The sequence below is a fragment of the Leuciscus leuciscus genome (assembly GCF_965113295.1).
Source record: "Leuciscus leuciscus genome assembly, chromosome: 4".
In the NCBI taxonomy this organism is placed as follows: Eukaryota; Metazoa; Chordata; class Actinopteri; order Cypriniformes; family Leuciscidae; genus Leuciscus; species Leuciscus leuciscus.
In genome coordinates, this window is record NC_138728.1 from 15,670,079 (window position 1) to 15,684,193 (window position 14,115).

Sequence of the window (14,115 nt, forward strand, 5' to 3'; positions counted from 1 at the left end):
TCGTCTGATGCGCGTTCTTAGTATGACAATCTGCACACAACCTTTTGTTTAAAAGTCTGGGGTCTGTGAGACTCATGAAGGTTGCATTTATTTGCTCAAATTCAGTAAAAACAATAATATTGTGAAATATTTGTACATTTTAAAATAACTGTCTTCTATTTGAATGCATGTTAGAATGTGCTTTATTCCTGTGCTGGCAAAGCTGAATTAAAGCTGCCGTCGGCAACATTTTTTTGATCATATTCAGTGTAATCGACACTATAATCCGACAGAACAACATAAATAAGGTGGTTTTAGAAAAAAACCCGAGCTTCTAACTCCACCTGGAGCGTGTTATTTGTTTTGCAAAAAACCAGCGCTCCCGCTTCATCAGGTCCAATCAGCGCAGGGGGGTGTGAGATCTGACTGTCAATCACAGGTCGTGCACACGCCACAGATCCCCCCTCACTCGCGCACGTTAATATCACATGCACACGCCACGCCTGAAGTTCGCCTGGAGATTGCATGAAGCGTGATGGCGGAGAGAAAATCTACTAACAAGCTTCCAATTCCTCGGTTATTGCTATCTATGGATAGATTAGCCAGGGCAGCCTACCTCCGAGTCCATGGTGTTGATAGATGCTGAAGAGACGGACGCGTTCACAGAAAATCAGGTACACACGCACAGTGACGCACTGACGAGCACGACCTCGATGGGAGGGTGCTCGCTGGTAGTGGGGAGGGGCATGAGAGTTGTAAACATTCAAAATTTTGGCTAATCGACCCAATCTGCCAGACTTGCCGACGGCAGCTTTAAGGGGCACGGGCACCCTCACTTGATACTGTAATATTATTTCAGCAAAACAGATTGGCCAAAAGCTCTAGTGTGTATTTGTGTTTGCACTTTAGAGAACGGCAAATGTTTTTATTTACGTGTGTTTGCAGTAGTGAGAAATGTAGCCAATCACAGACTCTTGAATGCAATGGCCAATCAGAGATGTTTGATGATTTAGTCAGAATTCACTCACTGCTCAAGACGCCAGAGTTTTTGTTCGCAAATCGCAAATCCTCTCATTACAGCAAATAAAGTGTAGACACGATGCGAGTAAGAGATTCATTGTGAAGTGCAGTAAGCTTCATTTATTATTACGGAACTTTGTGAGATTGTGATGAACTGAGATGAGGGACAGGTTTTTAATGATTATAAAGGAAGCTGTCATTGCGTGCTTTTGAGGCTTTTTATAATCCATTGAATAAAACTTTATTTTTTTCACGCAGTAAAGAGGACCGACGGCCAATTACATGCTGCAAAAATTTCGGAAGTGACATTTACATTTAAATGTGGAATTTACTCTTGAAATTGCTATGATTGATATAGTGATATGGCATGTCAAAAGAGATGCATTTAGCAGACTAATAGATTAATAGAAAAAATTTATATTTTTGGAATTCTATTTAGATTATTTGTAAAAGTGATGACTTGTAAGTAATCTTAAGTAATCTAAACCCCTGTTTTAAATAAATTCCTAAATGCAGATCAAAAAAGTAATGTGACTTTGCCTCAAATAATTCTCAAACTATTTGTCATTAAATAGTCAAAACCTGTCATTAAAAATCATTTTAATAAAAGAGCCACAGCGGCTTTAATTTCACATCAATTTCCCACAACGCTGTGATTGTTTTGTTTGTTTGTTTGCTCTTGAACAATGTAAGGAAAGGTTGTTTTATTTATTTTTTAATATTCAGAGTTTTCACAAAGTTTTTATTTTGTGTAGAAAACATAGCTAATAAATTAGCATACTGGAGGGAAAATTATTTGGTTTACTGAATATCCAAAACTTCACTATGAGAAGAACAAAAATAAGAAAATGACCATGAATCAACACGTTAAAACTAAAAAACCCAAGGGCCAGACAGAGCAGCTGTGTGCAGGGCTGATGTTTACCTCATCCGGTGTGTCCTTGGTGTCTGGTTGGGCCTGAACTGCGCGACGGGCCAGAGCTCCGGCTCGGATGTTACTCAGGTTGATCTGCCGTTCTGGAGGTGGTCCTCCTCGTGGCTGACCCCTTACAATGACAGCACAACCAGACAAGACCTGCGAGGAAACAAATCAGTGTGAGTGCACATATCATGCATCATAAATACTTTATCATTCCAGACATGTCAATGATGATGAGAGTTGTAATTGTGCATTGGCAGTGCATGATGCAAACAATCAATCCGCAACTCAAACACTGAACACCTGAGGGATCTGATCATGATTCCTTTAGGACCTGCTTGTTTGTGTTTGGCCAACAGTTGAACAACCATTACACCCACAAAACAAAGATAAAATCAGTAAAACAATCACCACTGTGATAATCACAACATGACGTCCCAGCTTTAGCAGCAGCTAAACAAATACTTCAAACAAATGAGACCAACGATCACTTGTGTATTCACGTTAGCATTTGAATCAGCGCTTGATCTCTGATCTGTGTGTGAGGTATTTACAGCACTGGTGTTTACAAGCCTCGTCATGCTTACTTTACGCTGAAACAGTTGTTACAGTTATCTGACAGTTGCTTATCCAATCAGTTATTAGATCACTGGCGTTCCTCCAAACTCCTGAGACACATCTGCACCATTACGAAATGATTACATTAATTGACTAAAGATTACATTGATTCTGTCTCAATCTTTGATCCTCAAACACCCAATAGAGATATCAGACAATGTCCCATTTGAGAATATATATTTATTTAAGATTTAACACCATATCAGCAGCAATGGCTATATTCATGGCAATCAACATTATTTCAATTAAAAAATTCTGATTATCATGAATTCTAAATTTTCTTAAAAAAAACAATCAATATGCAAAATCTGACATGTATACCAATAGTAATAACAGTAATAATAACATTTACATAGAATCTTTCAATGTAATATTTGTCAGAATTTGAGAATATCTAAGTTATTGTCCTGCTCACCTTGATTCAAACTCAAAGCCACATGTCACAAACACTGGTTGATATCATCAATGATGATTGTGCAACCCAGTGGTGTCCTGGGCTTTACTTAAACTTATTAAAACTCTAATAAATCAAGAAAGCGGAGGCCAAACCGAAAGAGAGTTTTTTTTCCCTCTAGAGAGGCCCTGAGAGCGGAGCGCCTGTCTAATTACCGGCTGTATGGAAGTATACACAGGCCTCTGTCACCACAGACAGATTCGGAAAATATCCATGAATTTCCCAAATCCACCACGCTCTGGTTAAACAAGGAGTTGAGCAAGAATGGGAAGTTCTTTGAAAAGTGTTATTTGATGTTTAGGCTAAAAATCAAAGCTACACAAGACAGGCCGTGACATTTCACTTACAATAATTTATCACGGTAACCATTTCAACCAAGTGCCAGAAATGAACTTTATTAAGGGCCTATATTAGCCCTCAAGAACTGATTATATTGACGTAAAGCATCCAGCTGAATCAATTGATTCTTCATTTAAATAATAATGAAATGTATTTGTAAAATCAGCATCAAATAGCGATAAATGATGCACAAGACATCAACAACAAAGACATACTTAAATGTTTACATATTTGTTTACAAAAACATGAACAGGTTTTTGCCCCAAATATAGTTTTTGGTTAAAACTATGGATACCAGATACATTTATCCTCCTAAAGAGAGGCTATGATAACAAATGAAAACATTAAAACAAAAAAAGCTAATTTCACGGATAATTAGGTTGAATAATTCTTTGCCAGTTTGATTTCATGCAGAGTTTCTACTTCTGGGTTACCTCACGTTATCGCCATGTGTTTTTCCTTGGAAAACCTACGTGTCAGTTTCTCCTATCTGCTGCTACCCCTTCATTGACCAGAGCAGATACAAAGTAAACAGTCCAAAACTGCAGCGCCTCGCCTGGTCAAGTCATGAGGAGCTGAATGAGTCTAGAACAACACAGAAACACTGTAACACGCGAGCGAAACTCAACGAGAATTCCCTCGAGCGCGCGAACACACGCGAGATCTCACACGCAGGACTGCCAGAAGAAATCTGAACTTTGACCTTAAGTTCAAATTAAAGTGTAGTAACCACTGATCTATATAGAATGACATAGTAAACAGTGTAAACAGTGTTGATTCCATATTTACGACTATGGCAGACAGTGTTTGATTCGGCAGAGAATAAGTGTTTTTGAACGAATCTTTTAATCCATTCATTCGTTCTCATTCAACTGCATGGACAAGTGCATTCAAAGACTGACGAATCAGTTTTTGAGAACTATTGGGAATGTGTAAAATTTGCTTTTGACCACAAACAAATAAGTCTCTCACATTATTTTCTATGTTATAAAACAAATTCAAACCCTGCAGTTGGAGGACGAATGAAAAAATAATAAAGCAGCTTTGCTGTCATTTGTAAAAAATATATATAACGTTACACACTTAAAACTCACTCACGACATCACCGAATCGGTTGAGCAAGTGAATGATTCAATATACTCTCTCGTAAGGCATAAAACACTCTCGTGGCGCCACCTCGAGGACGAATCCGCAAATGAATCTCTTTGTGAACCGATTCAAAAGTTTCGAGTCACTAGCATGAGTCAAAATCCGTTAACTCCGCCAATTAACAATCAAATGCAACCCACAAATCTAGATTTTGCGTTCAGATAAACTCTAGAACTGTTTAAAAAGCTCAGCTTTTATACAAGACAGCTGTTTAACAAACTATCAAGAGTTTGTTATGAAATATGTGCCTCTTTGCAAACACTGAGCTGTAGCTGCAAAATATTTAGACTTAGCGACTGGTATATAACAATGTTAGGCTTCGTTTATAACAGCAAATAAAAGCATCAAAGGACACTTTGAATATAACGTTGGCCATCTGGATCACAGCTGAAGACCGCTCAACTTCTGTCAATCTCTGCTGATCATGGAAACAACTTGAAGACTCGCCAAAACTCAAGAGAACTCGTGGAAAACCAACAGGCTGCATAATACATGCCTGACATGAAAGACCTGAACTTTTAAAGTCTTTGCTATCACCAGACCCCCCTAGACCAACACTTGTGCCCCGTGTGCTCTCCTACCATCTTCACTATTCCCCTCTGCAGCTGCGGGGCTGAAGTTGGGTTGGACTGAACTTGTGCCTGTACTGCAGATGCCATGTCCGCTGAGCTGGATGAGTATTCCGTTAGGGAGGGAAGAAAGAGAGAGGTAAAGGAACCGGGAGAGTCCTATGAGACGCCTCTACTGTGAACCGAGAAAGGGAAGAAGAGAGACTGAGCACGACTGATCACGCTTTGCTTAACCGGAAGCACAGCGTTGGGATGTACACGTCGAAATGTTGCACTTCCTCGGTCACAGCGTCACACTCGCGCTCTGAATGGGGCGATTTGGTTGTGACGTTAGAGACACGAGTGATGACATCCGGTGAGTGGGGAGGTGCGACACGTCAGCACAGATTTAAAAAAAAAACGTGTGCACACTGTACATATTCACATTCACAACACAGACCAATTTAATATTTATTAATTTATTTTTTATTATTATTATTACTCATTTTATTTTCATTGCTACTATAGCTATTTATTTATTGATTTGCTTTTATTTACTTTTTTTACTTTGCTACTGTTTCTTTTATTATCTTTATATTGGCGCATATGTTTCATGAGTAAGCATACAGTCACCAACGGTAGATATATTACTGGAGGTTTAAATAAGAAAGAAAGAAAAGAAAATAAGAAAGAAAGAAAGAAAGAAAGAAAGAAAGAAAGAAAGAAAGAAAGAAAGAAAGAAAGAAAGAAAGAAAGAAAGAAACGACTTTATAGAATAAATGGTAATGTAATGAAATTGAATCCTGACATTTTTTTTTCTTTATTTATTATGGACCTAACTTTATTTGTTTGTTTGTTTGTTTGTTTGTTTGTTTGTTTGTTTGCTTATTTGTTTGTTTTGTTTGCTCGTTTATGCATTTATTTATGCATTAACTTATTTTTGTTTATTTATTTGCACACGTATTTATTTTCAATATTTATTGATTTATACAAATACTTTTCTCTGTGCAACATGGTTGGAGGCAGATTGAGAGAGCATTGGTTGAGAGAGCCTGTACTACATGTATGGGCCTATTTGTTATATTTTCATATGTAATTTAATTTTCCTTGAGTTTGTAAATTGAAACTGTTCAATAAAATCAACTGTTATAACACAATATGCGCACTATTAACAACGTAAGAGCCTTAAAACGAAAATTATTTTTTAGGCTATCGGTATTAATTTAAAAAGAAAGAGAAACAAATAAATTACTGTCAATCCCTAAAAAATGTGAAAACACAAAAATACATAAAATTTGTTAATTGTTCATGTTAATTGTGTGATTTAATCTACGGCCTCCGCGCAAATACTTGCATTTTGGAATTGATTTATAGAGTGTACAATTCAAATTCAAATTCCTGTTGAATAAGCCGTGGTGGTGATAGCCTACCGAAACTGAAAGCACTTAACTATATATGCTATGATTTTACGTTCGTTTGTAATTCGACGGGTTTCATAATTGTGCATGCACCATAACTGTCAAAATATGACATACATGTTCTGACATTAATGAAAAGACTTCATATTGAGATGAGAGATCAATTCATCTATGGACCCCCTGCTAGACAATAATGCTGCGGAAGTACTTACTGGCCACTAGATGACACCATTTGACAAATATTGCATTGACTCATAACTCAATATTAAACTTCTCCATTTGTTTTGAATTAAGTGAGACTCTGCTGACATCGACCTCTTTTTTATTGATTAAGTAGGCAAGATCATATTGAACTTATGTTAGTAGCTATGCATTGGAATCGTTATGCTGGAACAAATAGAAATGCGCGTGCTACACTGCTCTTGTTATGATCTTATTATTTGAATTCGGGTAATCTGGGACATGTTTTGCAATTTTGACTTCTGCGATTTATTTCTATATCTATCTAACATATTAGATCAACACATTAGACTTTTCTGAAATCCCTAATATGTTTTCTAACCACACCAGAAGAAAGAATAGATGTTAGAGGAGACATGCTTTTTGGCCCCAAAAAAATATAATTCTGCCTGAATTTGATAATATGGGACAGGTCACTTTGTAATCTGGGACACGTGTTAGGCCTAACAAATAAATAAAATAAAAAGCCTATATTGACCATACTTTATGCATGCCAAACACAATATCACCAATATCATAATTTTTAAAAAGCATTATGAAAAAATGACAAGTAGGCTACGGAAATCTCAATAAGAAAATGTATAATATTCATAGAAATTTCATTAATTCATATAGGCCTATAGGCTAGTCATGTATGTAGGCTACATAAAGAGTGTTCCAATATCAGGAAAAATAATCTATTGTTCTATCACAGGATTAACAATCTACTGTGTTAATTAATTTAAATTCACTTATAACTCTACTTATATGTATAATATTTTAAAATATCAAATTTAAGCAACAGCAAACAACTATTTGATTAACGGATTATTCATTCGGTTATTCATTTAAATTCTCCAATCAAATTGGGGCTACTCAGGGAACAAACACTCCTTGCGAGAGACTCAGCAAAGTGAGAAAAAAATTATAAGTAACCCGCCAAATTGTCTAGTGATTTGACAGCCTACCCGCGCCACTGATTATTATCCGCATTTCAAACCCTGATTAGCTTTATAGTAGAGTTCATTTTAAAGTATATCAGTGGTCTACCACTAAGTTGTAATGAGATCTACGATAAGGTGGTGTATAGATTTGTGGACAGCTATGCAATTAAATGACACAGTTGGGGAGGAAATGTAAAAGATTAGATATTTACCTGAATTTTTGCATTGGCACATAAGTGCACTTTCTCAGTTGTAAGCTGCCCATGAGCTTATGGTGCGAACAGTGAAAAATAAAAATAAAAAAGAGGCCATGGTTTCCTTGATTTTAAAGCTAGTGTCAAAAAAAGTTTTTGTGTTCTCTTAATTTTAAAGATGCATCCGCAGTATTTAAATTGATATTTGAATAGCACAACTGTGGGCCACACGTGTGCGCGTTTGGAGAGCTCCATGTGCACGTTTACGCGGGTGCCATATCAGACTTTAAGTGCTATAATTCAGAGCACAACATGGAAAGATGAATCATTAGTGTGGCTTTCTTGATTTCTGATGGCACAAGATACGCGACCATATCAAAATCGTATTGATTTAAATGTTCAAATTGAAAACATCCCCAAAGTGCCAGACAGATTTGCGCACAGAGAGGGGTTCGTCCTTTTTTATCTTTTTTTAAAAACTTTAACTCATTTAATGATCTATTTTTGTTTCATAAAATGAGTAAAAAAGAACGTAAAGCTCTCTGATGTAATAAATAAATATGTTATTTGTCTTTTCCTCTCGTTGGCAAGGAGATGTTGGCGTTCAAACCGGTCGTCGCGTTTATATGTGCATCGTTCAGTCCTGCAGATATTATTATGCTGTAAGGGGTGGTTAATATGTAATTTGCACCATATGGCATTTTAAAATCCAACCTTATTTCCACAATCTTCGATCTGTGTGGATTTACCTAATGATGCCCAATTAGTCATTGAGCAGGACCAAAGATGAGGCTTGTGTGGATACTCTCGCGCTAATATTTGCTCTCCAAATATTTCCTTTGAAACGTTTACAACACATTTTATCTGCTGGCCAGACAAGGGACATCTGGGAGGGTTTTCAACTCTCGATTTTTATAAATAAAACCACAATTGGTTCACATTTGCCCCTCGGACTCTATTTGTTCATGCTTGAAAGAAAATGTAATAAAAGGGGCTCCATGATGGATTTATGATTTATCAAAAGCACTTTACCATATGGCAGTCGTCTTTGGAGCAGGCTTTCAAATGTTTGCTTTAAAAGAACTAAATCTGATTAACATGTAGCTACAGTCGTCGCGTGGAAGGATGAAAGATGCGTCAGTCACGTGACAGCCGGAGAGCCTCAATCTCCAGTCGTTTGAGAAGCACAGTAGTACAATAGGGCTCGTGGGCACATAAATGAGTATAACATTTCAGAATTATCGTTTGGAAGCTGACTACTTTCATATGTGGCCGAGCATTGCTTTCATTCGCTCATTCAGAACATCATGGGACCTGTTCAGCGCGGGCTGGTGCTGAAATCAGATTTGGTGCTCTCTATTCGCTCAGCAAAGGCGATCCTTCAGACTCATTAAGCATTTTTATTTTTTTATGCAAGCGATGTTTTTCTAAATGAACACATCTTCTAAGTAAAAAAAAAAAAAAAAAATACTTTGGGCTATACCTACTTTCTCTAAATATTCGTGCCCCTCATATGTGCGCAGGGAACCTGTAAGTCTAACCACTGCATCTGTCCCATTGGTGCACACAGTGCCAATTACACAATGATATTTTAGGGGCCACTGTTTTTAGTTTAGCTAGTTGATTATTTTTTGAAGATTGTTTTTCTGGGCGTAATCTGTTGAGGTTCATCTTTGGCACTTACGCCACTGTGCCACTGTAAACTTAAATCATCTAAAAGACTTTCAAACTAATAACTACATTCAGTATGGAATGGAAAGCGCGCAAACATCATTGAGGTGAATGGACGGGTTTCGCCAAACAACACTTTTAGCGTCAAATACGCGCTTCTGTGCTTGCAACATTGCAACAACTCTAAACATTACAAAAACGGTGAGCAATCCTTCACTCTCATAAAAAAAGGTACAAAAGCTGTCCATTTTAGGATAGCAAAGGTATAGGCCTACATAATATCTAGAGTGCATAGCCTACCTGCTGTTACCAAAAGTCTATTAGTACCTAAATGGTAGGCTACATATTAGAACCATTTTAAAGGGTACCATAGTGACAGATTTTGTGGAACAATATTCCAATCAACCAGTCAGATTTGAGAGACAAGTTTACAGTTTATGTCAAGTTTAGACTTACAACTAGGTGCTTCTACATCAGTGTTATTCACCTATCAATTTCCCCTTTGTGATTTTAGGGATAGGCCTAACTTATGAAAATGGTTTTAAAAATCCGTTAAAAATTAATAGGGCACAACGAATTTTATTAATATGAAGGATTTTTATGTATTGATGTTTTTTTTCACAGGTGTTTTTTGAATTTTGCACTGCTTCAGGGTTAACGGAAATGTCCGTACAATTAATGCATAATGTCCTGGCAGAGAAATGACTTTATTTTCCGTCTTTTTCTACAGTGTGAACCCTGGTGACTACATTGTCACCATCGAGCGTCTATATTTACCCTTTTTTCCATATGTGCACAGTACGTCATCTTGATAAGGACACTAGGTTAGCTATATAAGAAGTCGCGCGCGGGGGCAGTGAGGGGTCCACGCGCAAGGACGCATCTCCTTCAAGAAGAACAGCACAGAAAAAGACCGTCTTCACTGTAAGAAAATGATTACCCTTTCACTCCTTGTAGTTTTCTTCCAGCATTAGATTTCAGGCTAATTTAAAGCATTAAATATTTACTAAAATATATTTATTTTTTTTGGCAAGGCTACCAGGTGCCCATTGGGGATGTGCAGCGCAAACTCTGTTCTGGGAAATGAAGGTCGGCATTTAATCGTTACAGTTATTCCAAAGATTTTCAACTCCTAATTGCTGCACTTATTTTATAAGTAAAATCAGTTGTGCCAACGTAATAACATGTTTTTAACCTTTTCTGCCACTTTGAGTGACTTTTTACCGATGAAGAAATTGATTTGAAACTCTGAGAACTCATAAAATCCAGCAGCCTATATGGAGCACAAAATTAAATGGATAATAATTATGTAAATCTTTAAGCTACATAGCCACATTTATTCAGCAAAGGCTGAAAACTAGACGCGTGCTGATTGTCCATGAGTGGCAATAAAGCATCTCTGATGGTTCACATTAAAGCAGAACTAACCATGAACGTACCTAAACTCTAACATTAACTTTTCAAGTTGTTTAGCTGATTATGGAAGAAATACCACTGCATTATAAATGCGCAAACCTCCCAGTAATGTAGCTTTATCTATGGATATATGTGTCAGGAGAAGAAGGGAGTGTGAATCAGCTGGGCGGTGTGTTTCTGAACGGTCGTCCTCTGCCCGTCTGTAAACGGAGATTGATGGTTGAGCTCGCGACCGAGGGCGTGAGACCGTGTGAGATCTCCAAAATACTCAAGGTATTGAGTAAAATTCTCCCCTTTACCATGCGTTTATGTGAATATCTACATGCTGGAGTAACCCTGTGCTTTGTCAGGTCTCCAACGGCTGCGTTAGTAAGATTTTGGGCAGGTTTCAGCGCACAGGGGCCATTGGTCCCAAAGCAACGGGAGGCAGCAGACCCAGGCTCCTGACTCCTGACGTCATCTCCATCATAGCGCAGCACAAGCGGCAGAACCCCACACTGTTCGCCTGGGAGATCCGACAAAAACTGGCGACAGATCGAGTCTGCAGAGGAGATACTGTCCCCAGTGTAGGTTACAACACTTATAGAGGTTTTTCTGTAGTTTTGAAGGCCAATGTCTGCATAGAAATAAAAAAAATAAAGGTTCCAAATGAGGTTTTGGTTCCCTCAAATAACTTTTTGGTCAACAATTCTTAAAATAACAATTTTCTTAACTCGAAGAACATTTTAATAATCTAAAGAGCCATTTTCCACTATAAAGAACCTTTTGGGGGGAAAAGAATGACTCAACGAATCAATGATGTCCATCAGGTGTCGTCCATAAACCGGATTCTTAAGAAGATTCATCTAGATGTGGACATGATGGGCAGTGCATATCCAAGTGTCAAACACATTTACACAGGTAATCTATTTCATTCATAATTCAAATACTAGGGTGAATACAGGTGAAGCGATACTTTAAAATGTCATCTGATTGTCAGTGTTGTTCCAAATGGCACAATGCCATTTTAACCTGTTACTGATTTCTGTGTTCTGATATTCTAGCATCATTCCAAAAATGAAGATTTTTAAAAATGTTTTTTAAAGATGCTCACCAAGGCTGCACTTATTTGATTAAAAAATACAGTAAAAATAGCAATAATGTGAAATATTATTACAATTTTAAATAATAGTTTTCTATTTTAATATATTTTAAAATGTAATTTATTCCTAATAAATAAAGCCAAATTTTAGAGGCCATTACTCCAGTATTTAGTTTCACACGATCCTTCAGAAATCATTCTTATATGCAGATTTGAAGCCCAATAAATTTTTCTTATAATTATTAATGATGAAAATAGTGGCGCTGCTTAATTGTTTTGTGGAAACCAATATACATTTTCTTTTTCAGGATTATTTGATGAATATAAATTTCAAAAGAACAGCATTTGTTTGAAAGTGAAATCTTTTACAACATTATAAATGTCTTTACTGTCATCTTTGATCATTTTAATACATTATTTCTTAATAAAAGTATACATTTCTTTAAAAAAAAAAAAAAAATCGTACTGACCCCAAACTTTTTAATGGTATAGTGAAAAAAAACACACCAAATCAACCACCAAATTTTCCAGGTGCTACTTTTTTAAGATGATCACATACAAAAAGAAGACTTTATTGTTTTACTTATACTGCACAGTTTAGGTTAGATGAACTTTATTATGTTTACTAATAGAAGAATATGCCCATAATGATAAAAATGATTAAGTTTCCCATCTAAAATGTCCCACATGCATTCATCCTATTGGTCTTGAAACAAATATGTCTACTAACCTTCTCCGTTCACTTCCTTTCACCCAGAAGTGGACGAGCACAGGAGTTTACACACAACCGCTCAGACAATTCAGCAACGAACGGACACAACCCTGCGAGGCACCTCTCCTCGCAACAGAACAGCTTTCACACCAAATCAGAGTGAGAGGTTAGAGAAAGGTGATTCGCTTTCAGTCACTTCAATCTCTCACTGTCTGCTCAGAGTCATCTGTGAGCTATTATACTGACATTGCAACATCTCCCCTTCTGATTTCTGGCCGTTCAGAGTTCATCCGTGGGCTTTATCCTGACCTGCTGACCAGAGAAAAGCTGTCTGAGGAGACAAACCTTCCACAAGACACCATAAAGGCAATTCAGATTCTAAGTTTCAATTAACAAATGCTTTTTTTCTCATAAATAAACATTTCAGAGTTGGCATATATATTTAAAGGGGCTTGTGTTAGATGTTTGACCTGATCTTGACCTTCCATCTGAAGGTTTGGTTTTCCAATCGCAGAGCGAGGATGAGGAGGGAGCGAAGGGAAGACCGTAGTGACTATGGATCAGTGGGTAAGTGCTGATGTCTTGTTTTCATTGTAGAATCACTAATAGTCTGCATTATAAATGATGTCTCTTTCTCAGGTGTAACTAGCCCCGGGTTTCTGAGAAGTAGGGATGCTTTGATTTCTCTGCCAGCGACCTCTGCCAGCTCATTGGACGGTTACTTGGCTCATCAAACACAATCCACTTTTCCATTGGCACATCACAGAGACAAAAACACTTTACCATGGGCTCATTTTAACTCAAATGCAATGTCAACATGTCCATTGGATCGCACAGAGAGTTTGATGCCATCATGTCACCAACACGGCAACATGGAATCAGATTACCGATTGGTTCCCTTGAACGCAGACGAAAGTATCTTAATGGCTAATCGCTCACAGTGGGCTTCTTATCAATCTCTGATTGGACTGAATGTTTCAAGGTTTTGAATTCCAAGATGGCATTCCAAGTCCAATACTGTGGACAGTAGAGGGCAGCAAAGGAAAGAAAAAGTGGCATTTGGTCTGGATGTACTTTTTCTAGAAATTTTTTTTAGACTAATAAAAAACAAATTATGTTTTTGATATTTTGATTGTATGTTTTAAGTGAGAATAAAATGAAAATGTGAAGTGCTTTAAAAATTACGACTGGAAACTTAAAACCTGTCTCACTTATTGTCTGCCTAAAGATTGTGTCTGTCAAATCGGGAATAAACAATAAAGAGACATACAATGCAAAAACAAAACACTTTGTTTCACTTATTGTCTTATAGTTAAAAAACGAAATATTCTTCAAATAAAATGAATCAAATTATAAGCAACACAAGATTTTAAGACTTGTTTTTATCATTTCTTTAAATCAAATATTTTATTTGTCCACATTTTACAATGTATC

The 14,115-nt window shown here is 37.0% G+C and overlaps 2 protein-coding genes and 1 long non-coding RNA gene across 4 annotated transcripts in view; 2 read left to right on the top strand and 1 right to left on the bottom strand.

Moving 5' to 3' along the window:
* Positions 1-5,305, bottom strand: part of snd1 (staphylococcal nuclease and tudor domain containing 1) — a 176,705-nt gene extending 171,400 nt beyond the window's left edge. Inside the window, exons 1-2 of one of the 2 annotated variants that reach the window (XR_014205609.1) lie at positions 5,060-5,305; positions 1,925-2,074 (exon numbers count right to left, since the gene is read on the bottom strand). Coding sequence is in view for 1 of the 2 variants with exons in the window: in XM_082167808.1 (XP_082023934.1) it covers positions 1,925-2,074; positions 5,060-5,137 (228 nt within the window). In the remaining variant the exon portion in view is untranslated. The remainder of the gene's footprint in view (positions 1-1,924; positions 2,075-5,059) is intronic. The other variant, XM_082167808.1, reaches the window with a different exon arrangement.
* LOC309497602 overlaps positions 1-14,115 on the top strand; it is a 173,546-nt gene that overhangs the window by 86,864 nt on the left and 72,567 nt on the right. The window lies entirely within an intron of this gene.
* On the top strand, positions 10,518-13,074 carry pax4 (paired box 4; the record flags this gene model as incomplete). Its single annotated transcript, XM_082166348.1, has 6 exons — positions 10,518-10,561; positions 11,028-11,161; positions 11,239-11,454; positions 11,698-11,788; positions 12,727-12,858; positions 12,965-13,074. Exons 1-6 carry the CDS (start codon positions 10,528-10,530, stop codon positions 13,072-13,074), a joined length of 717 nt encoding a protein of 238 aa, XP_082022474.1. The 5' UTR covers positions 10,518-10,527.